Source organism: Neomonachus schauinslandi, chromosome 8, assembly GCF_002201575.2.
Source record: "Neomonachus schauinslandi chromosome 8, ASM220157v2, whole genome shotgun sequence".
NCBI lineage: Eukaryota > Metazoa > Chordata > Mammalia > Carnivora > Phocidae > Neomonachus > Neomonachus schauinslandi.
In genome coordinates this window covers 726,099-753,562 of record NC_058410.1, presented here as the reverse complement: position 1 = coordinate 753,562, position 27,464 = coordinate 726,099, and the positions used below count along the sequence as shown (strand labels likewise).

General features: G+C 50.4%; 1 protein-coding gene across 1 annotated transcript in view; it reads right to left on the bottom strand.

Moving 5' to 3' along the window:
- WDR27 (WD repeat domain 27) overlaps positions 1-27,464 on the bottom strand; it is a 67,892-nt gene that overhangs the window by 26,792 nt on the left and 13,636 nt on the right. Inside the window, 17 exon segments of the mRNA XM_021693197.1 lie at positions 349-446; positions 4,727-4,860; positions 5,959-6,068; positions 6,071-6,079; positions 10,551-10,637; positions 11,902-12,084; positions 13,783-13,841; positions 14,581-14,659; positions 18,124-18,206; positions 18,629-18,750; positions 18,931-19,007; positions 20,008-20,111; positions 21,289-21,409; positions 22,609-22,726; positions 24,496-24,566; positions 26,036-26,087; positions 27,336-27,449. Coding sequence (XP_021548872.1) covers positions 349-446; positions 4,727-4,860; positions 5,959-6,068; positions 6,071-6,079; positions 10,551-10,637; positions 11,902-12,084; positions 13,783-13,841; positions 14,581-14,659; positions 18,124-18,206; positions 18,629-18,750; positions 18,931-19,007; positions 20,008-20,111; positions 21,289-21,409; positions 22,609-22,726; positions 24,496-24,566; positions 26,036-26,087; positions 27,336-27,449 — 1,621 coding nt within the window.

The following is a 27,464-nucleotide window of genomic DNA, read 5'->3' as shown; positions in this document are numbered from 1 at the left end:
AGACTCAATTTCATCTTCAGCATTATGGCTGTAACTTCCGCCATCCTCCACAGAGCTGGGGCAAACTTCCATTAATGGAAGGATACCACCCACCATAGGTGTAGCAGTTCATTTTTAAAAAGTACTAAATTACTACATATCATACAATAAACTACAGACCAGAAATACTGGGTTAGATGCTCTGTTGCATCCACGTCTAGTTTTCCTCTGAAGCTCTTTTCACCACTGAGATGAAATCACTACACATATAATTATGCAGAAGATGTGAGCTCCCTGGGCCCTCGGCAGATGCTCTTGCTGGGAGGGTGACGCTCAGGATGTGAAAACCAAGAGCAGAGGCAAGGATACAGGAATAGAAGTCGTTTACAGCTGATAAACTGGTAATCTCTGTCATACCAGTCGTGGGAAGCCTGAAGACACATTTGCACCTACTCTTCTGTTTATATCTGAAAGAAAAATAAAGATAATTGATCTTTGTTTCTCTCCCACAATTAAGCATTCTACCATTAAAAAGCTGAATATGAAGAAAGTTTTCATATTACTGAATAATTATATTTTATAACATCAAAGGAATAAGTCAGCTACCTTAATTTTCCTTTAGGAAACTCTAAATTTTCCTTTAAGAAAACTCCATGAAAAGGGGGTGGGGTGGGAGGGATGGGGTAACTGGGTGATAGACACTGGGGAGGGTATGTGCTATGGTGAGCGCTGTGAATTGTGCAAGACTGTTGAATCACAGATCTGTACCTCTGAAACAAATAATGCAATATATGTTAAAAAAAAAAAAAAAGAAGAAGAAGGTAGCGGGAGGGGAAGAATGAAGCGGGGGAAATCGGAGGGGTAGACGGACCATGAGAGACGATGGACTCTGAAAAACAAACAGGGTTCTAGAGGGGAGGGGGGTGGGAGGATGGGTTAGCCTGGTGGTGGGTACTGAGGAGGGCACGTTCTGCATGGAGCACTGGGTGTTATGCACAAACAATGAATCATGGAACACTTCATCTAAAACTAATGATGTAATGTATGGGGATTAACATAAGAATAAAAATTTTTTTTAAAAAAAGAAAGAAAACTTCATGAAAAAATATCATATAAATCCCCAAATAATTCATTCTTGTCTATGAGAAAGCAAATTTTTCTCCTAATTCTAAAATAATTATGTATACTTAAGAAGACTTCCAACCGGTTATAAATCATCTATATTTCCATTAACACAAATGTTGTTAATATTTTCTAAAGGGTAACATAAGCAGTCAGTATTGGTTTAATAAACATACGACCTCAAGAATCCCTAACAATAATTTTATAAAGGAAAGGAACCCGCTAGCAATCTTACAATGTGACCCTGGCCCAGGGAGGCCCAGGGGAGATCTCTGGGGGTGGCCCAGGGGGGCAGGAGCAGGTGCGGGATGGGGCAAAGTGCCGGGAGGGCTCCGTGTCTTGAGCCTGCTGGGCGCTGAGAGGGAGGATGAGCAGGCCATCAGCCTGTACCTTCCACAGGAGAGTGAGTGCTGCATGGGGGCCTGGGGCCGTATATGCAGGGGAGGCACAGAGATGGGCACCCAGAGGCGTGACTCAGCAGGTCCTGGGGCAACGGCGATGTGGGGGTCACCCACACAGACTCGAGGGACAGATGGAGCTGAGTCGCAGGAGAGGTTTGAAGGGAAGCTCAGTGACAACGCAAAGATCCCACAAATTATTCCTGCTGAAAAACTGCACAGATCATCCAGTAGGTGGTTCATGGAGCAGAAAGCAGCCGCTTCATGGGGAGAGCCGCGGAGAAGCTCTGCGGACACCACAGACCAGGAGAGGCACGTCAGAAAGATCACGCAAGCCAAGGGAGAACATGCACAGCTGAAATCACAGGGCATGGCGGTGAGGTGGGGCAGGGGAAGGGACAGTCCCCGTTTAAGGCACAGGTATTCATGTGACATAGTGGGCCACGTGCCCATTTCAGCTCAGAGGGAGGGCATGGGCAGGGGAGAAGGGCCAAGGCAAGTGCTGACAGGGCCGGCAGGAGCCCTGCCCGAGGGACAGACAGCTTTGCTGAGGGGCGCTCATGCCTGCGGCCTGTGTGAGGTTTGGCGTCCCATCCTCTGAAGCCTTGCCAGTTTCCAAGAGTCCCCACCCCCAGCTGATGGGGGCGTTTAAGTGGGGAAGGCAACCGTAGCCCAAGCAAGCAGCAGGCCTGGGGAAGGGCCTTTCTCCAACAACCTCCATGGGGCATCTCCCCAGACCGAAGGAGGTGAGGACGCCCGGGTTGCGCACGACCACCCACTGGAGGGTCAGACCGCTCGCAAAGGGCCATGTTAAGCACGTGCGAGGCCAGCCCGGAAGGAATCCGGTGTGAAGGCCATCTCCACGCCCCAGCTTTGGCTGCTGGACCGGAAGTAGTCTGCAAACACAGTACTCCTTTCCAAGGAACTGCATTATCAAAAATGTGAAGACACTAAAAACACCAGGCTTGCAACAACCAGTAACCATTCAGTTCCTAATACCTGGCCCCAAACTCACACCAGTGGAAAGCAGGCTAGTAAGACGCAGCAGGCACATGATGCCACACCACAGCCTCGGGAGATGGGCCAGGAGGCTGCAGGGGTAATGCAACAGGGAGCCCTGGGCACCCTGCTGTCTGCTCGGCCACGGCGCCTGCGTCCTGCTCAGGAGCAGCTGGGACCCCATGGATACATCACACCTGAGCCAAATCCATCCTGGCCTCAGCACATGTTTCTTGGCCAAACGGCTGACCTAAGAGTAAGCCAATCTTCTGGCTGAGATCCGGGGGCACCTGCCATGTGTGTTCCTCCTTCACACTTAAAAAGCTACCCAATAAGGCTACTAAGCTGAAAACTTGCCCACAGGTCTCCCGATGGGCACAAGGGACCGGGGATGAAACAGAACCCACAGTGATTCGCAAGACAGACCCTGCGCTCAGACTCCAGAAACACGAGCCCACTCAAACTCACGTGCCCCACAGTAAGAGCACAGATGCGCTGATGTGGGGGTGACGCCACGCGTCTGATGGGTGAGGGAAGTCTCGCAGCAATCTGCCCAGTTTATAAATAAACTCTGACAATCCCTGCCTGCACGTTCCTAAGGCAGGTCCCAGCCCCAAGGGCCTGGGATGCTCCCAGGGGCCCGCCGCCTGCCGGCTTCAGCACAGTCTCCCCCTTCATGTTGCTGTAAGAATATGGATGTGACGCCTGGAGCCAGAGCCGCTACCTGGAAATCATCAAGTGAAAAGCAGCAGGACAGCACGGCACACGGTCCTCAAGCCTGTGAGCCTCCTTCCTCCAGATGGCTCAGCTCCAGGCTGACATGAAACACCACCATCAGGTACTTAGTTATAGGAAGGAAGACGGCACGGCATCCCCTGCGGAAAGGACGCAAGGACAGACAGCCTCCAGAGAAAGACAAAACCCACCCTCACTGTGTGTACGACACACAGCTCACTGCCGGCACAGAGCAGACGAGTCTGAAATCACCCCGCACGGTCCCACGTCCACGCGTGCACAAGGAAATCCAGCACAGCACTGGTTAGAGCATGGGACGCGTCGGAAGAAGCCGGGTCTCCAGCAACAACAGGATGGGTGAGGATGCTATGGCACCTACCCGTTGTACAGAATTTCATAACAGCGGCTGCGAACAGCCTGAAGTCACACTCACGGGCACGGCTAAACCTCAGAAACAGAATCCTGATTATTATGAAAGGTGTGCTGCATTAGCAAATATAAACCATGGATGGGAAGCAAACACACCAATCTCAACATGAGGAAAGTTACAACAGCCAAGACTGGAAGCAGCCAGGTGTCCACGGACGGACGAATGGATAAAGAAGATGAGGTATATATATATACGGTGGAATACTGATCGGCCATCGGAGCGGATGAGACCTCGCCATGTGCAACAAGGATGGGCCTGGAGGGTATTATGCTAAGTGAAATGAGTCAGAGAAAAACAGATACTCTATGACCTCACTTATATGTGGAACCTAAAAAACAAAAGAATAACAACAACAAAATAGAAACAGATTCATACATACACAGAATAAACTGGTGGCTGGCAGGAGGGAGGGGCGGGGGGGCAGTGGGGGGATGGGCAGAATAGGGGAAGGGGATTATGACATATGGGTCCTGGGGATGGGAGTGCAGCACAGGGAATACAGTGAACAGTACTGGGTACTCTGGAAGGTGACAGATGGTAGCTACACTTACCATGGTAAGGAAAAAAAAAAGCAGAGGAAAGAGGGGGTGGGAACTGGCCCAGGAAGGCAGGCCACTAATTATCCCCATAATGTTTTATTTCTTCAAAAAATTTGAAAGCAAAACAAATGTTAATATTTGCACAGGGAGATGTGAACAGGTGTTCCGTCTGTATATTTAGCATGTGCGTGTGTGTATGAAACATTTCCTGTTTTAACTTCACTACAAACACAGTAGGATCGTCCCACATAGTATCAATCAGATGCGTTGCTGAACCACGGTAAGAGTTCCACGTTCCGAAGCCCTGGGGCCTCTTGTCACACCAAGGCCCCCGCGTGCGGCACTGTAGACGAGCTCTGAGGAGGGAGAAGCCTGTCCCTCGGCTCTCACCAGCAGCTTGCAGTGAGGTGATTCAATTTTGCACAACATGTGTAAATGAAAACCCTCTATTTACATACGACCCAGTAGGAAACACGGCTCCCCCCAACCATGGAGGGAAAGGAACCGAAGAGCAGGCTACGCACCTTTGGATTTCATCCTTGCACGTGTCGACGTGGTACTTGAGGAGCTGGAGTTCGGGGCCCGAAGACGACAATATAAAAGTGTCTATGTAATAAAACTGTGCGGACCAAACGGGCTTGGAAAACACATCTTTGCCCTGGAACGTAAATCAGTAATCACGGCCAACGTAACAGAGGCAGACAAGACACACACGGAGACTCTTTCCTATCAACACACACGTCCACTCTAAACGTGGACACACGTCCTTAGAACCGGTTCCCCATTTTGTTTCTTCTTCCCGACTACTTCTGAAAGATGTCACATGATTAAAATGTTTCTGTAATGAGTATTTTGAATCCCAGCCATTTAAAAACTTTAAAATAAAATAAAATTGATCCTTGGCAGTGAGCATATTAAGTAGTGAGGATTTTATTAAAGATAAATATTAACCATGGAACACAGTTCTAAGGCGTCAGCGACATGTGGGAGACGACAGTGTCAATGACCCTAAAGCAGACCCGTCCCCTTGAAGCTGCTCCCAAACGCCTTGTCCCGGATCCCCGGGCTGAGGACTTCCCTTCCTGGCTAGTCTTCCTTTTTTTTTTTTTTTTTAAAGATTTTATTGATTTATTTGACAGAGAAAGACACAGCGAGAGAGGGAACACAAACGGGGAGTGGGAGAGGGAGAAGCAGACTCCCCACTGAGCAGGGAGCCTTGATGTGGGACGCGATCCCGGGATCCTGGGACCACGACCCGAGCCGAAGGCAGCCGCTCAACCGACTGAGCCACCCAGGCGCCCCCTGGCTAGTCTTCCTAGGACCCAATCCCCCTTTCACGGTAACACCCGCAGGCGGTAAATGCTAACCACAGCTTGGACAATCTGCAGCCCCCCGCTCCCGATCTGACCCGTGGGGGCACGGCCCTGTTGCCACCTCCGGTCTCTCCCGCTGTCTCCAAACGGTCTCCCCTAAGCGCGTGGAGACGCTCACAGGTAAGGGTGTGCGCATGCGAGTGCACACGTGTCCGTGTGTGTGCACGACTGTCACGCGTGAGTGCGCACGCGCACACACGTCCGAAGACGCTGACGCACTGAGCACCGTGGGTGCGCGTAGCAGCTGCGGTTCACCCGTTTCCCACGCTCCCGGTGAGGGTACAAGCCCGGGCCCCACGAAGGCCCGCCTCTGCGACTGCCGGCCCGGGGCCCGCAGGGTCGGGCACTGAAACCCCGTAGCCGGGGCTGGCATGGCCCCGCACCGCACGCAACGCGAGCTCCGCCCCACGGAGGGACCACAGCCACAGCGTCTCGTCCCGGGAGGCAGGCAACAGCCACCGGCCGTCGTGGCTCCAGCACACGGCGCGCGCTGCCCGTCGTGACCTAACGGAACACACAAACACCGGAGCCCCTGGGACTTCCACCCCGCAGGACGCGGCCGCTCCGGGAGCAAAGCGCCGGGCCAGAGGCGTTCCCAAGCCATGCTGGCAGCGGTGAGACCAAAGCCCGAGGATGCCTTTAAGGCTCAGCACGGTTTGCGAAGGAGGTGCTTCCCAAACGCGCGTTCACAACACGCAGCTCAAAAGTATGTGTGCGTCTGTGCTTGGAAAGAACACAAACTGTAGAAACACAAAATGCAGCATTATAAGAGGTAGGGGGGCGCCTGGGTGGCTCAGTCGGTTAAGCGGCTGCCTCCGGCTCAGGTCGTGGTCCCAGGGTCCTGGGATCCAGCCCCGCATCGCGCTCCCTGCTCTGCGGGGAGCCTGCGTCTCCCTCTCCTCCCCACTTGTGCTCTCTCTCTCTCTCTCTCTGTCTCTCTCAAATAAATTTAAGAAAATAAATAAATAAATAAGAGGAAGTCTGTGGGCTTCACAACGACGCGTCTTCCAGAGCCCTTGCTCTCTCAACACTGAGGGAAAGGCAGAAGGATCTGCTGCGCGCGGCCACATACGGTCCGACTACCGTTAGGGCCGCCGGAGTCCGCCGCGCCGCCAGCGACAGGCTGCGTGAACGCGGCCCACACGGCCCGCAGCACACGGGGGTGTGCAGGCAGGAGATGAGTAACATTCAGGCCCATCACCGGGTCGAGGACACAGCGCTTACTGCTTCTCTCTTCCTATCGAAACACCCAAAGAGAAGCTCTACCGTGCCAACCGCAGTCTGTCCTTGGGGAGGTCGCCAGCGCCACTGGCCCTGACTTGGCAGGCAGCGAACCCGCGCCTTCTGATGTGACCCCTCCGCAATCTCGCAGTCAGGAGGTCGGCTCACTGACTCAGCGCGGCGGGCCCAGTGACCCGGTGCTGCACCCTCTCCTATTCAGGGGCGCGTGCACTGCTGTGGGCCGGGGCCTGACCGGCCAGGCGCCGGCTTGGACACCCAACGCGGTCCATCACCTACCGCGGTCGCACACCAGGTCAACGGGACAGCCCGTCCTTGCGCGCGGGTTGCTCGTCCCCCGCCTGCCTCAGCTCCACGCAGCGCAGAGAACAGACGCACGCCCCTGCGGGAGCTGGACGCTCCACCACTGCGCCAGGCCGCCGGCCAGCCCTGCTCCTTCTCACCGGGCGCCGGCTGTCTCCCACGCAGGCTGACCTCTGCATCCTGCCTCCATCAGAGGTCCAGGAGGCCACTTCAAAGGGTCCTGCCCCTGCTGCCACCAGCCGCGCTGGGAAGCAGAGGAGCCCAAGGACAGGCAGAGCCAGGCCGCTGGGGAAATGAAAACCGTGGGCTTTCCGGAGTGGAGAGGGACAGAGAGGGCAGGCTGGGGTGCGCGTGCCCCCCGCACGGCACAGCTGGGGAGTCTGGACCGTGCTATACCACGCGGGGCACGGGGATGGGCCCAGGGACCCCAGCGGCACAGCAAAGCCGCCTTTCCCCGCGGGCCCCGCGTCTGGCCCGGATGGTGGAGAGGGGACCCGCAGACGCGGCAGCGCATCCGGGAACGTGCCAGCCTCAGGCTCAAGCACTCTGACCGAACGTGCACGGAAGCCAGTGCCCCCGTGAGGACATTCTTGCTGAGGCTGGACCACCGCAGAGGAGACAGTGAGGGGCTGACCCTCCAGAGAACCAACACGGAAGAGGTGGAGACAGCAGGAGAGATTTATAGAGTAGGCACCGCAACCCAGGACAACCAGAGCCGGATTTCCCAGGAAACAGCTCTGCTGCCCTCTGGTGTAGGTTTCTGGGAGTTTTACCAGAAGGACGGAGGCCCCAGCGCCAGGCTGCAGGCCTGCACGCACCATCGCTGCTTTGCTGAGAAGCAGCAAGGCCGGGGACACCAGGGATAGCACCTGTGACGCTTCACTGCAGGTCAGTGTGTTTGAGAACCCGCGACCACCCACTCCGTCCCAGGTGCTCTGGGCCCGGCCGCAGGCCCAGGGTGAGGGCGTGACAGGTAGGCGGCTCTGCCTGTTCTGGCCTGGCACCTGCAGATGCACCTGTATTCCCAGCTCAGTGGCTCCCTTCCTCGACATCGCATAGGGGAGCTCAGACCGCCACCGCCTCACCCGGCAGTGACGAGGCCGACAAGCCACGAGTCAGAGGGACACGCGCAGTGAAGTCACCACCATTTAGCTGGGTGTAATTCTTCCCAATTAAGTGGTGATCCACTGCAGTGGGGACACCCTCCTCTGTCCTGCCAGCCCTCCCTGCTAACCAGTATTCTGAGCCTGGGCGCCCAGACAAGGTCAGCTGAGTTACCAAAGAAGGCCGAAGTGCTCTTATCGCAGAAACCCTAAACGGGCACCCCTCTGCTGACCCCCAAGCATCACCGGGGCATCGATGAGCCCACCCAGTGCAGCAGCTGGTAGGGCAGGGACAGACCTCTCTGACTCCGAATGAGAACACTACACGACCTTCTCCTCCGAGCTCCAGCCTGCACACAAGCAGCAGTGACCGCAAGGCCTGGCGCGGGGACCCCAGTTCCAGCCGGCCGGTGTGCCTAGCAGGGACCTCGGCTGGGCTCCTCCTTCCTCCTCTCAGCTCGGCTCCATGCTACACACACTGCCTTCTCACTGAACCACACTGACGGCCTCGCACCTTGGATGGCAGGTTCCCCTGCGGCATGCACACTGCGGGGATAAACCTCAGGAACAGAACGAACAGGACACAAGACACATCTGAGTCCTCTCCTTCCCTGAGGCCAGGGCCTGGCCTGAGGTGTGTGACCCCTGATGCCACAGAGAAGGAACGCAGGATGGCAAGAGCGTGGCCGAGATCAAGCAGACTGAGAACTTAACACCAGGAAGCAAGATGTTCTGAGCTCAAGTCCACCCTTTTTTCAGAATTGGTTTTTAAGCAACTCCATAATATTTAATAAAATCTTAACTAAATTTAATCTTGTGAAGGGGCTGGCCCCAGAATTCCACTCTTACACCCCTCAGCCCTGGGCACATCCTCCTGCAATGTGCTCAGATCCGTCCACCCGTGTCCTCAAGCATCTGCTCTGTGCCCAGCACGCGCTGAGGGACGGAAGCAGGGTCCCCACGATGCTTGTGCTGGACAACAAGGTGTGATGGGCGGCGTTCCACATTCGAAAGCACAAACATGAATCCCTTATTGAATTCAGTGCAGTTGTGACCACTGGCTTTCAAGCTGGGATGCACAGCTGGCTGTGCTCTCCTGGGACCCAGTCCTGAGTTCTCTAGGAGGGGATTCTAACTTAGCATCTAATTTTAACCACAACAAAATACCCAGATTATACTGGCCTCTTTTGTCCTAGATTGTGATGAATATTAAAGCGCCCATTTTCCTGCTTTTTGTGTCAAGTGTGGAGAAACAATCGTATTTTCAAAGTTGAACCGTATGACTAGTAACCCAGCAGTACAAGGCGGAATGGTGTCCTAGAGCAGGTGGGGTGGGTAAGAATGACACTTTTCCCCAAAACACAAACAGGGCACTTTTTTAAAAGGCAAGTTTGAACATCTCCTGCATTATCTGAATTCAGCCACAAGCCCTATTCCTGCAATAAAACAGATAGAGAAACATCCACATCCAACGTAATTGCCATTTCTATCAATTGTTGAATGATAGAAAGACACCCAGGGGGAATCCCGGGCACATGCAAGATGCCTTAACAGGAGCCTTCAGAACAACAGTTTGAAGCCAGGAGGAGCCACGGAGCGTACGGGATGATGTGGCTCTGGGCCGGGAAGCCGCCCTCCAGAAGGCCCCCCAGTGCTGTCAGGAGGCCCGTTGTAGACTCTGGAGGTACCCAAGTCTGGAGGAATGCTGTGGAGCATGCTCCTGCCCCCCTCCACCCACCATGTCTGCGCCTCACCCCCTCCGCCAGGTGCCCCCTCCTCTACTTCACAGAAACACTTGGACTGGTAGCATTTCTGGGGGTTTTTTTGTGTTTTTGTTGTTGCTAAAATATCTACCAAGTGTGAGCCTTGCAGTGAGAGGCTCCAGGAGCCTGACCGAGAGTGGGGGTAGCTCAGAATCTGTCAGGAAGCTACAACAGCAAGACTTCCAACACCTCTGCCCTCACCTCAAATCTACTCACCCGAGAAACATCCTCACCTTGTTACATTTATAAAAATGTCTGTGTACAAACCCTCCTAATTTTCCAAACGTGCTTTAGTCATGTCTGTAAGATCTGACTTTGCCCCTCCCCAGCAACTTCGTAGAAGCATAGTTCCCTGACCATGGGGCACTGCGACAGAACCCCTGCAGCCTGGCCTTCCTGGTTACACCCCTTCTGCCCAGTTTAGTGGGGCCAATCTGGTTTGCTAAACCTCCATGCAAGCCTTAGTTCTACTCCAGTCTGATCTTAAAGAGAAGAGCAATTGATACCCAGGACCAAAAGGAGACCCACCCATAAATGTATAGTAACTAAAATTAACACACATCATACCTGAAAAAACAGCAGGTGTCCCAGTGAGATCAGCACGGAAGACCAGCGAGTGGTTGGCTAAGCCACAGGCGAGCCACCATCCATCCCCTGCTTAAACACGGTAAGAGATAGCCCTGTAAGATCACAGCTCACAGGAGTCACACTTGCAACAGGTAAATATAGAATCTGTAGTTAACCTGACGTTCGTTTTGTCAGGTTGTGAGGGAACCTAAAACAGCACTTGCTCAATGGCTAACCACCACACTTTGAGGGTCCACCAGGTGGCATCCCCCAGGATGTCCTTTAGAGAGGACCTGGGAGTTAGGAGCCACAGGGCTAGTCAGAGTCAGCATGGGGTTCTGAACCCAGAGAACCCTAAACCCCAGGGCACCCTGCCTCCCATCAACAGATTTTAAGACACATAGTATTCAGCTACGCAAGAATATTTAAACCTATCCCTAACACAGGGCAGAACTAAGTTACAGACACCCCCCATGATTTTCCAACTCGCGGAGCTCCTACTTTATTTCTAATCATATCATACAATCACATGATCATAAATAAGCAAGACCATCTCACACCACAAAGGTACTTTACTGATGATACTATGTATCTTATTTCCCAAAATCACTCAGACATGCTTTGGCTAAACTTACATGAAAAACGAAGGGAACTTCGCATAGTTGGAAGTAATGAAACCTGCAGGAATGCCCTCAAAATGCTGAGGGGTGGCCTTCTAGCCACCGGACTGAGGGCAAACACATCTTCTCACCTCTAGGTATGTCTAGAAACCAGAAACAACGTGTGCTTCTGAACAAAGAGCTCAGATCGCAGAGCCACCTGGACGGGAGCTGCTCCCCACTTCCTGCAAACTCACTTAGGAAAAGTGCTGAAGGCCCAGAAAAGAGTCTGGCAGAGGCATTTCAACGTGCTTGAGAGAACATGGCCATCACCAGCCCAAGACGCGCTGGGCCTGCAGGAGAGGCTCCATCTGAGGAGGGACGGTGACCACAGAGGACACTGAGGTAATCCGCCCTGAGTAGTCTCCTCCACCGTCTGCGAACCAGCCCCCCACCCCCTCGTGGCTCCCTCCAGCACTACAGAGGAGAGGGTCACACACACACAGCACAGATCTGGCCGAGCCTCCAATTGCAAATCCAGGAGCTCCCGTCCACAGCAGCGGCCGGCGCGAGCGAGGATGCCCTAATGCCAGTACGCTCAAGGGCAACGTGAGCTTTGATTTTAATCCAGACTCAAACAATGCCAGAAAACTTCACACAACCAAGGTTTTTAAAGCTCTATTTACGACGGAAGAGTGGCAGTTGAGGGACCCTTGGAAACACAGCGAAGGGCGGCCCCGGGCGTGGCATACCTGAGTACTGGACGCAGCTCGCAGCGGCCGGCCCGTGCGCGAGGACATGCTGCTCGTGGACTTTGGTTGGCGGAGAACTCTCCAAAGGGTATTCCTTACTGGAAGGAACATCAGGAAGATGAAAATCTAGAGAGTTCAAAGTGAGATGAGAAATAAAACGGACTAGAAATGGTGGATTCTCCCCTATTTACATTCTATCCAACTTAAATACATATAAATACACACAGAGCCATGAATAACTCTGTAAAATGCACTTCTGCTCCATTTTCAGTACAAACTGTCAAGGACTGCTCATGTTCACCATACACTGACGTGACTCTGTGAGGACTTGGCGAGAGAAGACATCCTGCACTTTCCGGTTTCGCACTCTCTGTGGGCGGCCATCATACTAAGTTCTCTAGTAATCTATAGATGGCTTATATCTGCCGTGAGAATAACCACATCCCCAGGCTGTGAGCCAGACCATGGCGGCTTGCGGGAAGGGACCGATGGCCGGGACCCGCGCAGGGGAAGGCTGGGTGGAGTGGGTCCTCCCACTGAAGGCATCCATCTCTTGAGGCAAAATCTCCTCAGTGTTCACGTTCAGCATCTGGTTTGGCAGCCTCTGAGCGGCAGCAAGGCCACGGGCCTCCTCCCTGGTGCCCATGTGGCCCCCACAGCCCTCCCACCTCAGCAGAACCACCTGTCACGCAGCGTTGCTGCGTGCTTCGGGGAATGTGGAAAGGCGCCAGGCACACAGCAAGGGCAGAAAAAGAAAGTAGCTGTGAAGACAGGCTGTTGTAAAAGCTGGAAGTTACTGGTGACAAGTTACACATTTATTCACACCTTTAGAGGCCCTACAAGCTGGAAAGACTGGCCTTGCGAGCCTGCCCCAGGCAGCACCATCCGTCCAGAGTGAAATCTGGAAGGTGTTTGGAGGAGCCTTTCCCTGAGGAACACTGGCCTGTGTCCGGGATGTTGTTTGGGGTCCTCCCCTCACTGAAACCCCTCAACAGAATGCCCCCCAGGCCAGAAACCCATCAAAGACCACCGGCTCTGTCTGGAGAGCTGGGTTCCTGTAGGAAAAAGTCACCAAGAAGATCAGAGTTGAGCATGGCTCTTGGTGCTGCATTCCGTCCCCAACCACTGGTCTGAGGATCACAGGGTCTGAGGGCACCTGCTGGGGTCACAACCCTGCCATCCATGACCCGCTGATACAGGAGCAGCGGAGAAGGGCAGGAAGAGCATCAGGACATAGGAGAAACGTCACAAGACTGGGTAAAACCAGCATTCTCTGTGCTGTGGACGAGAGCAAGTGACATTTCAACACCACAGCCTGGAATCTCTGTCCAGATGAGGTCATCTCCAAGTGTGGGACGGGGAGGGTCCTGGAGGGCCCCCCACACACCTTCCCATCCAGGAACACGGGGCCTGGGGACCGGCAGGACTGGCCACGGTCCCGCACACCGTGTCCTGTGCAGCACCCACGGGACAAAAAGCACGTCCAAGTCCATGCGCTCAGCTCGGGCCTGCAGCCCTGTGACTGCTCACATTCTTCTGTCCAGTTATTACCCAACAAACTTATCAAGAATGATCCATCATCGACCACAACACTTTCTAAAACAGAATTTTAACAAAAATTAATATTCCTAAGTTGTTAAGGTGGTAAAGATAGCAACCTGCCAGAAAAAGGGTTAATAAGGAAGAACTGAATGTGACCAAAAGGGCACGTATATACAAGTGATGCACACACACTGAAGCACATGTGCCCATACATACACGCAGACTCACAAGCTCGCACACCCGTTTGGAACAAATTCACTTAGAGTATTCAAAGGGTCTCTCCAAATTACACATTTACTTCGGGCAAACTAGTAACGTACCACCTGTGACGGGCCCTACGTGGTAAAGAGCAGTCACCGCTGCTCCTGGTGTTGGTCTTTGGTGAGAACAGAGTTACGCTGTGAAAAGCAAACACGTTACCCTCAAAGACTACAGTTCCAAGCTTCTTAAGAGACCTGTATTTGCAGCAAAATATACATATATATTTAAATATATTAATGCTTCAGTGCCCCATGCTGGAAATACACTGAACATTCAATTACTTCAACTGTAACAACTTCCCTCCCACTTACACATCTGCAGTGGCATTCTTGGGACAGTGTCTCCTTTTGGAGAATGAAAGTATAGGATCACAACAGAAATTGAACTGCATTTACAGACGTTATTTGTGAACCTACTCAGAAATAGAAGTGAAATCACTCGGAAGTAATGCTGAATCCTCCCTTTAATAAAATCAAATTATCGAATATTGGCAGTAGCTGAACAGTCACCTGGTGCTGGCCTGTTTTTCAGATGAAGAAACAAGGCCCCAGAGATTCTGGGACACAGAGTGCCGAGCCCCAGGGATGCATGCTGGACAGCCACACTCCCACCCCACACCTGCATCCAAGCCTCTCGGAGCAAGCAGCACACTCTGCATCAGGCCGTGCCCAGAGCCATCAGGACAAGGGGCAGGAGAGGGTGGCCCGGCCGTGTGCCACGGCCAGGGGCTCTGCATTTGCCGCAGGATCCACAAGACCCCTGGGTGCTGAGGAGGGGCTGGGGCCCAGATGAGGGAGGATGGGAGAAGAGGGCTCAGGTGTACTGAACCCTACCTCCATGTCCCAACATGAGCAACCTATGAGCCCATTTACTCACTGTGATGTGGACGCATACCCAGACGACCTCACTTTGCTGTGGAAAACCAGGGGCTGGTCCTTAATGGTGCTCCGCATGGCTGCATAAAATGAGTGTCAAAAGTAGCAAATACTGAACATGACAAGAACAAAGTTCCTTGAAAACAGAAAAGTTCACACAAATGGAATGAGGTTATTACCTATAAACTTAAGAGGTCTCATACCTGATGCCAAACCAACCACTACCAGCAAAGAAGGTCACATCAAGGGCATTAAAAGCATAAGAAAACAACAAGACAACGTTTTTCTCATTCCTCAAATGATACTGAATTGCAGTATGTTCAATGCCACATATTTCAAATACTCTGGATGAACATGTCAGCTCAAGGTGTAAAAAAACAGGCCCCACACAAAGCCCAGTCTGTCTGAAATTCTGTCCACGGGATGCTAAACACCAGCTATCAGGAACAATTTGCTCCATAAATCTGTGACAAATACATCTTTTCTACAAACAAGAATAGCAATGATCTTAACTCAAATTCCTCGTTTATACTTTTTTATCATAAGATAGAGTAATAAGAAAGATAAACCACTAAAACATAATTACATCAGCACCTTTTAATGGCAATAAAACTTATTATCCTATTTTTAACCTAAGTCTTCCACAATACTGCAGACTGATAAAAACTCTGACATTGCATGAACTTACCACAAATATTCATAAATCTCAAAAATTCTCTCAGATGAAATAAAATTCTGCCAGAATTATTTATATTTACATGCACTTAATACTTGGTATCCAGAAGAATATTCTGTACAATAGTATAAAATACCTTTAGAAAAATGGATAATTGTATAATATTGAGTTATTTTTAAAATAGTTCTTTTTTTTTTTTTTTTAAAAGAAGAAATTTAGTTCACTTTCTGACACCATTTCAAACCTGTAACCTGGACCATATTCCCATCAAAAACCAAGTGAAACTAATGAGCAAATCACTAAAATGACATGTATGTGACCAGGAACTGGGGACGCATCCCGGCTTACACAAGGCAGATCCCCCCCGGGGGGGTGGGGTGGGGAGGCAGGCTCCTCAGGGGAGACCTGGAAATAAAACTGTACCCAGAGAGGACCCAGAAAACCTCTCTCCACCTCAATGTCAAGTGAAGGAGAAAAAAAATCTCCAAGAAAAATAAAGCCAACAGTACAGTATTTTCAGGATCAGGTAATAAGGTTGCAGGTGCATTAGTGTACTTGATTTTCAGAGGGTCTTGAAATTACTAGAATAAAGTTCATGAATATGTAAATGCATATTATTTAAATAAATGCCCTAAGCATTAAAGTAAAGCAATTCTTCATCCCAGATATTTCTTATTTCTATATGCTTTCTGCAAGTAGAGGGATGTAGATTTTTAGATTATAGGATAGCTATAAATCAGTCATTTTCAGTAATTTTCCATACAAATGTTTTTTTAAACAAAACATAAAACCGTCATAAAAAAAATCAACACTTTGATATTTCACCACTCTCTGGATACAGAGAAATTATAATCTCTGTAATAACCTTACTATTTATTTAATTGTTCTTATCAAAGGTTTTGTTCTACACATCATTTAGCTGTGACTAAATGGTATATCATATACCCCATCTGAATTAGATGATCCATACTAGCGAAAAATGAAAAAAATCCATTTTTAAGGGTAAATCTAAATAAAACATATACAAGAACAAAAGCTAAAGAAATAAATGAGTTTGGTAAAAAAAGTAGAAGAGAGAATCATGGGTCTCATTTCACAACAGATTTCTGCATGGAGGTGCGCTGTGAAATTATACTCCTGAAATGTAAAGTCGCCCACATGTGGCTGATGAAAATAGCTGGCCACACTTACAGGGAAAAGACAAATTACATCACTAGTCACGTAACGTACAGATTTCATCCCACAAGTAATTCTCCTTGAGTAAAAATATACTTAGAACTTCAGAATATTATTCCAACTGTTAGCAATGTAATTAATATTTGTTAGTCACAAGTTTTCCAAATAATTTTAATAGAAGCATATACATAACATAAAATTCTTTTTGGTATTAAGAAAATTATTCAAAAAGACTTTTTACATTATGCAACAATATGAAAGTACTTAATACCAATTAACTGTACACTTAAAAATGGTTTAAAATGTTAAATTTTACATGATATATGTTACCACAATAAAAAAAATATACACAAGAAACAAGAAATAAATGAACAAAACATGTTTTTAAAAAGAATATGAAAAACAGACTTTTACCATATCAATAAAGTATAAGATCATCGTATACACCTAGTAAAGCCTCTCCACTTTCAGTAACACACGGACATAGGAATGGACAATTCTTTGAGGAAGCTGCTATTTAAATAAGGACTGGTAGCTGACTTCCTGCTGAGCAATCCTCTCAGCTGGGTTTTCAGACTGAAGGGGAGGGACGGGGAGCAGAGAGAGACAGAGCAGGAAGGGTCAGAAGAGCAGGAGAGAGCCGCAGCTCAGAAACCCAGCAGGGGTGATCCAATCCCCAGGGGACCTGGCCGGCAGTGACCTGGGAGGGTGGCAGTCGGGGGTTCTGCACTATCTTTCCCAGAAGGACAGTCAAGGATTTCAGAGGGTCTCACGGAGAAGGGAGGGGACAGATGGGACACAGGGGCCCACCTGGGCAGGAGGAAATCTGTAGGAGAGGAGAGCCTGGGGGTCCTAGCAGGGGGGCACTCCATCCTACCCAATCCTTCCCTGTCCAGGAGCTGGGTCTCTCACCAGAGATGGAGATAAAAGCAGACTGACTGAGCACCTCTATTGTTTTTTAATTAGGTCAATAGAGGCTTAACAAGACTGATTAGGACACTGAGTTGGTCACTGAAGGGAAAAAAAAATCATTATCAATGATTCTTACAATGGAAATAAATGGAATGTAATGATGTCTATCATCTTAAAACAGAAGTTAATTTTAAAATCATTTCTTTGTAAAAAGCAACATGTGAATTTGTTTTCTGCTTATAATAAAACAATAAGAAAAATTTTTGAGGCAATCGGGAATAATTTATATGGGCTGGCTAATACAAGAATTACCATTGGTTTTGATATAATGACGTCACAACTAGGTAAGCAAATGTCCACATGTTTTATAAATGCATGCTGAAGTATACAGGGGAAAAATAACATGATGTTTGCAATATGTTTGAAAATTATTCAGCAAAGAGAGGCAAGAAAAGATTGCTCCCATGATAAATGACTGGGCATCCCTGGGTACCACTGCTCTTCTGGCCATGAGAAACATCAGCATTTTTAAATATTTCTGAATTCCTCTGAATTCTACCCAATTCAGGAAAAGAAACATCTAGCACATTCCCTACCACAAACAGCATGTAAAACATACGCGAAAGGCAGCGAAATGAAGGAACACCAGAAGGGAGGAAACACTAAATTTTCATGCTGACAAACACGAATTCACAAAGTAAGAGAGTGGTGCCAACCAGCACGGGGCCGAAGGGCAGCACCAGCTTTGTATACTGATATTCCAGAGTACACTATACTAACCGGACTGTCTCTGCAGAGCCGGCTGCGTCCTGTTTTCCTCAGCAGGTCTGAAGTGCAGTGGAGAGGTGGAGAGAACATGGGCGCTAATGTAGAGACACAAAGTGCACCAGGAGAGCAGACTCACATACTGGCCTCATAGCTAGGCAACGTACATTTTAAGGACAGTCCCAAGCGATTAGTAATTCACGTACATATGGGTGTGCAATGTTTGGAAACAAGCTTACTCTTATCCTTCTAAGAAATAATTTTTAATATTATTAATAAAAGTGCTATTTCATAATTCACATTCTATCCTGAAATACAATAGTTTTGCATTAAAATAAACTATGAATCATTTAGTTTTAAACAATATAGAAGCAATACCATGAGCAATCATCTCTTTCAAACAGAGTTAGTACAGCTGGGAGTTTACTAAACTTTACTTTTCTTTCTTAAGATCAAGAGGAACCGAAATTCCCCCGGCTGGTGAAGTTGCAGGTGTATACCCCACTGAGGAAGACTGTACCGAGGCAGCACGGACAGATCCCTTCCCGCGCCGTGGCCCCACTGAGACCTCACCAGAGCAGCAACATGGATTTCCAACAAGGCGATCCTACGGCCACACAAGGACGTGAGCAAGCAGACGGCCTGCACGGACAGTCAACAGTGAACACAGGACCCACGGCAAGCGCAGCATCAGTAATGACATTAGCAGTTACGCTGTAGCTGCACGTGGCACCGTGCGCCCAGCAACATGCCGCCTGCCAACCGTACGGCCCCCGGGGAGCTAAGTGGCACACAGCACAAGTACAGAGAGCTGCATTCTGCAGGACTCAGCTTCTCATCCCCGGCTTTGCTCATCACTGCACGTGATCCGGCAACTTGAATGCTGAGGCTCCTGAAATCTTCGTTTCCAGCAAAGAGAAACAAACCAGCGCTGCTGACGGGATAAGTGGAGGGAACCACCCACTCACGGACACATCTCTGCACACAGGCCTGTGCTGGGGGCTGGCAGGTCTTGAGCAGCGAGGCTCTTACAAGAACCCTGCCCCCGGAGCGGCCCCAAGTCACGGAGAAGCAGGCGCCCACAGAGACCACAGACCCCGTGCACGGTGTAGCCTCAGGGGGAGCAGGAAGAACAGAGCTCCCGGGGCAGGTTCAGGTGAACCTTCAAGGGTGAGCAGGAGGAGAAACGGGAGCTCTGCTTTGGAGGGTTCAGGCAAAGTCCCGCAGGTGATGAAGAGGCACAGTGACTTCCCATGAGGATGGAGGCATGGGCTGGCCCAAGCTAAGAACTCAGACTCTGTCCCCAAAGCGCAGGGGCCTTAAAAGAGAAAGAGGGAGCTTGCATTTACAGGTGACCTTGGCTACAGTGCACACAGGGAGGGCGGAGAAGGAAGAGTTAATCATGCCTGCATTTCTGGCAGGGGCAGCTCTGTGCACAGTGGTCATGGAACCTGAGGACAGGAACCAGGGTTGGACAGGAGGGTGCCCCAGGCTCAGTTCAAACAAGTCGAGTCTGACAAGCTGATGAGGCCGTCCAGTCACCCAGTCACGGTGTTAAGTCTCCAGTGGGAAATACTGACCGGGTGGACTTAAGAATCCTTGGTAGGAGCTTGGGACAGATGTGGGAGTGCTAAAGAGAACAAGTGTCCCTCGGGGCCCTGCACACACATGGAAGATGGGAGGACTGGGGACCAAGGGAAGGGAGACCCACCAAGAGGTAGGAGTGGACTCAAAGCGTGTCCTTGGGATCCCGCGCACAGAGGCTGCCCATGGCCCGTCTGCACATTCTGATGAGTAGGCCTTCTACACCAAAAGGGTCACTCTCCCAGATGCCAGAGAAAAAGATTAATTGAAGTTACATGAAATTTATATCAAAGATGATCTGAACTTTGATCTTACCCTTGTAATGTAAAACGGCTTCCAGTTCAAAGTTTGCCAAGTTAAATATGAATAAGCCAGCTGAGCTTCCAATCCACAAGCATGTGGTATTCTCAGAAGAAAGACTAATTTTAAAGGAAAAAGAGACGCCCAGCTAGTCTCCCTCCTCAGGCTCCCATCCCACAGAGCGCCACGGAGCGGGCGCTCCTCAAGCTCTTGTAGGCAGCCAGCTCTTGGCATTTAGGATCTATAACTATCCTCGACTAGGCTGGTATTTCGGGTTTCCTGGACACCTGCTGTCTGGCGAAGACAAGTACTAAACAACCACAACCAGATCCCAACTCGACTGTGATCTGCAAGGTTTTCCTTTCTCTGAGGCCACAGGACTCTGCTCAGGTGGGCATCCCTGTGAGAGGGGCAGTGCAGCACCAGCAGGTCCTTCCACGCAGTGTCTGGAAAGGAGGAAACCAGCTCAACAGGAAACAGACGAAAGTAGCAGAGCCCATGAAAGGCCAAACGCAGCTCTGCTTTCTCTTCTATTTTCTGATATACAAACTAGATAAACATTAATAAAGGGACCAATAAGCCCCTTTGGCTGTGCCAGACCTGGGACTCTGAGCAGCTCTCGGCGCCCTCTCTCCCACCTTCCTCTCTGAGGAAGTCCCCTGAGGCCTCTGACCACCCTGACTTCCTGGGCTCATTCTCAGGCCCTCGTGCTCCCACAGCCGTCCCCAAGTCAGCCAAACAACTGCACCCCAGGGGAGGAAGCCCAGGCTGATCCTCAAGGAGCTCCAGCACAGGTCATCTCAGATGTCTGTCCCGCGCGGCCTGCGTCGAGGGGCAGACCCAGCAGGGCACCTGGGCAGAGACCTGGCCCACGGCACAGCCTCTCCCCTTCCCATCCCCACCTTGTCCAGGGAGACCAGAGGCTCGTCCCTCGTTGTCCCTAGAGCTTTCTGTACTCAGTAGTTAAAGCCATCATAGTATATTTGAAATGTCTGATGTAGGGCACAGATGGGGGAGGTTTAGAATGAGTTATGATTACATCCCCCTTTACCTTATTACAGAGTCAAGATCTGCCTAGACTTTGGTGAGCAAAATTAAAAACAATTTCATTTCTTTTATCAAATAGACTTAAAAGTAATTGACCAAGTTTACCGAATATGCAATCCTAAAAACACCGAACAGTTATTATTACTTAAACAGACAAAAATACATTGGCTTTATTTTAATCATTCTTAAAATATGAACCTAACTTAAGAGGCTTTCCTCAATGGTGTTGGACAAGTTCATCATACTCACCACCCTCACTCGGCAGGGAGAACGAGGGACAGATCACATGGCCGCAGCCCCAGAACAGGGAGGCTTGCTTCAACCTCCTCTCCTTTCTCCAAGCCATCTGTGCAGGGAAGCCAACCCTCTTCTAGGAACAGAATTACTGATAATCTGAGCTATGGGATTAAAATGGTCCGGAGAGTTAAAGGCAGACAGTTGTAGGAAATACATGTGGGCTAGAATAACTCGGATCAGATCATGAGTCAAGGAAAACAGCCAGGCTTACACGCGATGAAGAACAAGATTATAGGGACGCCTGGGTGGCTCAGTCGGTTAAGCGTCTGCCTTCAGCTCAGGTCATGATCCCGGGGTCCTGGGATCGAGCCCCGCATCGGGGTTCCCTGCTCGGGAGCCTGCTTCTCCCTCTCCCACTCCCCCTGCTTGTGCCCCCACCCTTGCTGTGTCTCTCTCTGTTAAATAAATTTTTAAAAATTTAAAAAAAAAGAACAAGATTATAAATGCAGAGTAGTCCCCATACATGAGGCCTGTCAGGAAGAAAGGTGGAGTTCCAAGCACACCTAGACTTTAACTCTGTTCCTAAAGCAGGATCAGGTTCACTTCCTAATTAACAGCACTTACACAAGAAATAATGAAAGCCAAGATTTAAAGCATTAGGAAGAAAACAGATACATTGGATAAAGGTAATTTCTGACCTTCTTTCAACAGAAATAGCTTAAAGCCATCTATGAAAAAAAAAAAAGACACAAACTAAACCAAAAGGAAGAAGAACAGTGATGAGAAGCTTGAGGGCAGCAGGGAAAAGACACATCTGCTGTAACAAGAAACTTAAGGGATGCCACGTGCCCACAAGAGAGTAAGAAGTAAACCACCCCCTTTCCAGCGGAGCATCCACTCCTTTTGTGATGCGGTGTAGATACTAGAGTGAGGCGTGGCTACGTGGAAGCTACTGTGGGCAGACAGAGAGGACTCCAGCAGAGATGGGGGCCAGCCCAGGTGGGCTGGGGGCCTGGCACAGAACAACCATCAGAAGCGGGAAAGCGGCTGCCCTGGGCTGGGGGGGCGCATGCTCTCCTCATCAGCGGACCTCACTCCCTGCACACAGGATGAGCTTCACTGCCGCCCCACCCCACCCCACCCTCCCTCACAAGAGCCCCCTGGTGCTGGTGCATGTCTGAGGTCAGATGCTAGACTTCTCCCAATAGGAACTGTCCCTGCCCTGCGCTCTCTTCAGTTCACCTAACACAGGACCCTGGCAGGCTGCTCAGGAGCCCTGTGGGCAGGGGCCGCATGCGCAGGGGCCCCAGGGGAGGGTCTGCGTGATGTTACCTGGCAGGCTGCACAGCCTGGACTCAACCCTCCTGAAGAAACTCTCTCTCTTCTTCTTTAGGTCAACTCCTGTCACACAACGATAATGATGTCCTTCAACCAAACTGAAGACCCAAAGCTGGAAAGGCCAACAAGAGGCACAGACCGCGAGTCTGCCATCACAGGGCACAGGTGAACGCGAGGTACAAGCCCAAGGAGAAAGATGGGTGTGGTGCCCAAGACAAGCCCCGCAGCCTGAGAGCCTGCTTGGGCCCTTCCTCTGACGGTCGGATCGCTCCCTTTCCCTTCCCGGCAACACGTCGACAGGTGCAGACGCGCCCTCTGGCTTATAAACCACTGCCCCAGAGGGCATGTGCTCTGGTCCCCACTGGCCCACAGAGGGCTCTCTGAACCCAACACCACGAACACACAGCTGCAGACACACAGTAAGAGCAGCCACCTTCGTCAAAAAGAAAAATAAAATCTCTTCCAAAAATAGATCTGTGATATTGTGATTTATAACAATAAATACATGTCTTTGGACTTCCTGTTTCCAGCACAGACTTCTTAAAACCCTAGGAACTTCCTAAGTGTTGAGAGTGACAAAGGTGTCTTTTGTTGTGTTAATGAGGTGACTTCTGGAAAGCCCCTAAGGGTGGGGGCAGGTTGCCAGGGGAACCAGTCACGTGATTAGAGGCTCTGAACTTTCAGTCCCACCCCCTGACCTCCGGGGAGGGGTGGGGGCTGGAGGTTGGGTTCAATCACCAATGGCCAATGGTTTCATTAATCATGCCTACATACTGAGGCCTCCATGAAAACCCAGCTCCCAGGTTGGTGAACACATCCACCGTCCACACCGGGAGGGCGACCCTCCCCAACCTCACCGTATGTGCCTCTCCATCGGGTGCTCGTCTGTGTCCTTCATCACGTCCTTTAACAGACGCGTCAACTGGGGGCACCTGGGTGGCTCAGTCGGTGAGGCATCCGACTCTTGGTTTCGACTCAGGTCGTGATCTCAGGGTCCTGAGGCCAAGCCCCACACTGGGCTCCCAGCTCAGCACGTTCGGCGGGAGTCTGCTTGGGATTCTCACTCCCTCTGCCTCTGCCCCTCCCGCTCGTGCTCACTCTCTCATTCTCTCAAATAAATAAATAGATCTTCATAAAAACAGACTGGTAAACTGGTAAATAAGCGTTTCCCTGAGGTCTGCAGGTCGCTCTAGCAAATCCGTCAAACCCGAACAGGGGGTGTGGGTCCCTCCGGTCTGCAGCCGGGTTGCACAGAACCTGGGGGACCCGCAGACCCACTGCTGTGGTCGGCGTGTGAAGGGGACGCCGTCTCCTGGGCCTCGGCCCCTCGCCTGTGGGGGCTCCAGGCAGACAGCGTCAGAACTGGGTGCAACCGTAGGGCACCCGGCTGGCGTGCTGCAGGCTGCCCGGTGTGGGGGGGACACCGCACGCGTGGGGTGACCCGAAGGGCCAGAGGCAAGGTGTTCCGTGTGAAGGCAAAGGACACTCACACGGGAGCGAGAACTGCATTATTTCCTAACAGGGTGTCTTGCCCAAATTATCTCAACAGCAACTTTTTAAAAAAGAGAACAGTATCCATGCTTTGTGAATACACCTGAATTGCTCACCTAAAAAAAGTTAAGTTTTGAAAAAAAATCAAGTTATCTTCAAATTTTTCAAACTGTATAAAGCGGGCTCTTCTGATGGCTGTGGGCGGGCGCGTGTGAGTGTGAGCCCCACCCCGATGCCCAGGCCCCAAAAGGAACGGCTCGACTGCTGGGGTCGACAGTTTCTCCCAGTCAGAAAGAATACAAGGAAGTGTTGGAGCAGAGGCCTCTCTGCAGGCGTTCACATAGTCATGATGGTGTTTGGACCTGGAACTGAAGTCTGTGCTTCCCTCACCTGGCCGTTTGCGCATCCCGTCACCAGCTGCCGGCTCTCTGCATCGATGAGGAGACTCAGGAGAGGGGAGGCTATAAACGGAATACACAAATATCTATAGGTAAATACTTAAACTGAAAAGTATCCGAGTTTTACTTACAATATTTTTTTTAGTCAAGTCTGAACTATCCTGAAATAATTTCTTCACCAGGAAATAGAAACCGTAAGTGCGTACACATTCTGAGAACCCGCGTGCGTGGGAAGGTAGTGAAGCTGTCCTATGTGAACAGCCTGGGGCAGCCCCCCGTGGAGGTGGGAGCCTGACTAGCATAGTCCACGCGGCGCCACTGAGGACCAGCAGCTCCGTCACCCACACCGTAAAAAGCCCTACCACCCAGTAACCATGACACTTGCAACAGAAGTAACACATTTATGGGATTAGTCAGGAAAACAGCAATTAAATGATGCCTACTGTTTAAATTGTTGCCTAGGATGTCATTTAAAAGTTATTCTGAATCTAAACCGTCAAGAATTCAGAAGGAAAATTAAGATAAATGGACATTTAAAGACACTGCATGTCCTAAATAAACTATAAATGACATCAAAATCAAGTTAGTAATTGTTTTCTTTTTTTTTTTTTAAAGATTTTATTTATTTATTTGACGGAGAAAGACACAGCGAGAGAAGGAACACAAGCAGGGGGAGTGGGAGAGGGAGAAGCAGGCTTCCCGCGGAGCAGGGAGCCTGATGTGGGGCTCGATCCCAGGACCCCGGGATCATGACCTGAGCTGAAGGCAGATGCTTAACGACTGAGCCACCCAGGCGCCCCAGTAATTGTTTTCTTGACAGTCAAATAATTCCACAAATTAATTTCAGGAAAATAATTCCAAGGTAATTCCAAGAAATGTGGTTTGTCCCTGAGGTGGACGAATGTCTTCAAGTTGACAAAACACCCTACTCAGCACATGGATGAGTGACATCAGGAAGAATGCTGAATCTCTGAGACGTGCAACCGTATCTGCTCCAGGTCACAAGCACCTGCACGCTCGCAAAGCTGTATTTCTGTGTGAGTCATCCCAAGAAAGGGGCTCCCTGTGCAGAAGGACGTGCACCAGGAGCATGGGAACACCGGCCAGGAGGGGTGTGGGGACCTACATGACCTGTTGTAGGGACTCACGGCCAGACACACAGTTTGAGCAGAGGGCTCAGGCGCTGAGAGCTCAGGGCCGTGCAGAACTTCCTGCCTAAGCACAGCCTCGGATCCACAGGGCAGATGCACCCTGCAGAGGCCTGACTCCGCACCTGTTCCTGGGGACAGCGCGGGGGGCAGCACATTTCTTCCAGCCCACCAGTATGCTTTTCAGACTGCAAGCATATGCTTAATTGTAAGTTAAAACCTTCAAGAAATGCACCTGTTAAGTGAATCCTTACAAGGTGATAGATGGGAGGGAGACCCTCAGACCCCCTTGAATGTGAGAACTCCAGCTTAAAAACACACACTGAGAGAATTTGACTCCACAAAGCCCACCGACAAAACAGACATACAAGTTTTTAAAGTTACCTGTTAACACTGACGAGTTGTAGATTAATGATCCCATATGATGATCCCAAACCTTTGGAAAGACACATGTTTCTTTAGAAGAGATATCAATTTTTTTCTGATCTACATTCCTGATGTAGCTTGAACTAATACTTCAACTCAGTTACAAATTAATTCGTGTGAATGGTTACCTAAAGGAGAAAATAATAAAATAGGTATATAAATAATAAAACTGTAGAAACACAATAAAAGATTTCAGAATCATATGGGGAAAAGCTAGCATTTCCAGAAGTAAGGATCTATGGGTTTGGAAGACCCAAGCCAGGGCTGCAGACATCCCCACAGCAATCGACACTGCCTGGGGGAGGTGCGCGGCCACAGTCACTGCCGTCTACTGCCAAGGGCGAGGGCCTGTTTCCGGACACGCTCCGGCGCTTTCCAAACTCAGCTCCCATCTCAAAATCCCCATGAGACGATGGGCACCCTCACTTCCATCCAGGCTCAGCTCATCTGTCTGCAGCAGCTGGAGGGGCTGGGGCTGGGCCCGAGCAAGGGAAGAAGCAGACATTTCCAGATGACCGAGGAAGTGTTCCAGTCTCTCTCCTCTCCCACCCTGCCAGTGGGTGTAAACCACCCATAACTCTTCTTCCAATAACGCTGCACAAGTCCTCACTTGGTCAATAGGATAAAAATCCTAATGCTAGCTGACTGGGAGCTGGATGGGAACGGAGCTGGCATTTTAAATTAGTTTCTTCTTGGGGCGCCTGGGTGGCTCAGTCTGTTAAGCGTCTGCCTTCGGCTCAGGTCATGATCCCAGGGTCCTGGGATCGAGCCCCGCATCTGGCTCTCTGCTCAGCAGAGAGCCTGCTCAGCAGAGAAGCTGCTTCTTCCTTTCCCTCTGCCTGCCGTTCTGCCTACTTGTGCTCTCTACCTCTCTGTCAAATAAAAAAAAAAAAAAAAACTTAAAATAAATAAATAAATAAATAAATTAGTTTCTTCTTAAGCTCAATTTAGTTCTGATTGAATCCTCTGATATTGGAAAATGGCTCTTCTGCTCTGGGCCCCCAGGAAACACTGCGGAGTAAATTAATGTTCTAGCTCCCCAAGGCCCTGGATTTAAGGAGGAGAGTCCCGCAGCTGACCCAAGCCCACCTGGGAATGTTGGGACATGCCCAGCTGACACCTCTGGCCAAGTTCAGGACAGAAGTGTGGTAGAAATAAAATCACAGGTATGCGGTGACCGCAGACCAGAAAGGCCTGCTCAACTGTGTCCACAGTCCTCTGAAAAGCACCTAACGCACTCCAGTGTCCACGCCCTTACCTTAAAGCTTCTGTCTTCAGACACTGAGATGATGAGATGTGTTTGCCACGGACAGAACTCAGCTGCAGTCACGGCGCCCCGGTGACCCTCCAGCTCAGCTAGTGTAGACCGCCTCTGGGAAAATTTGTG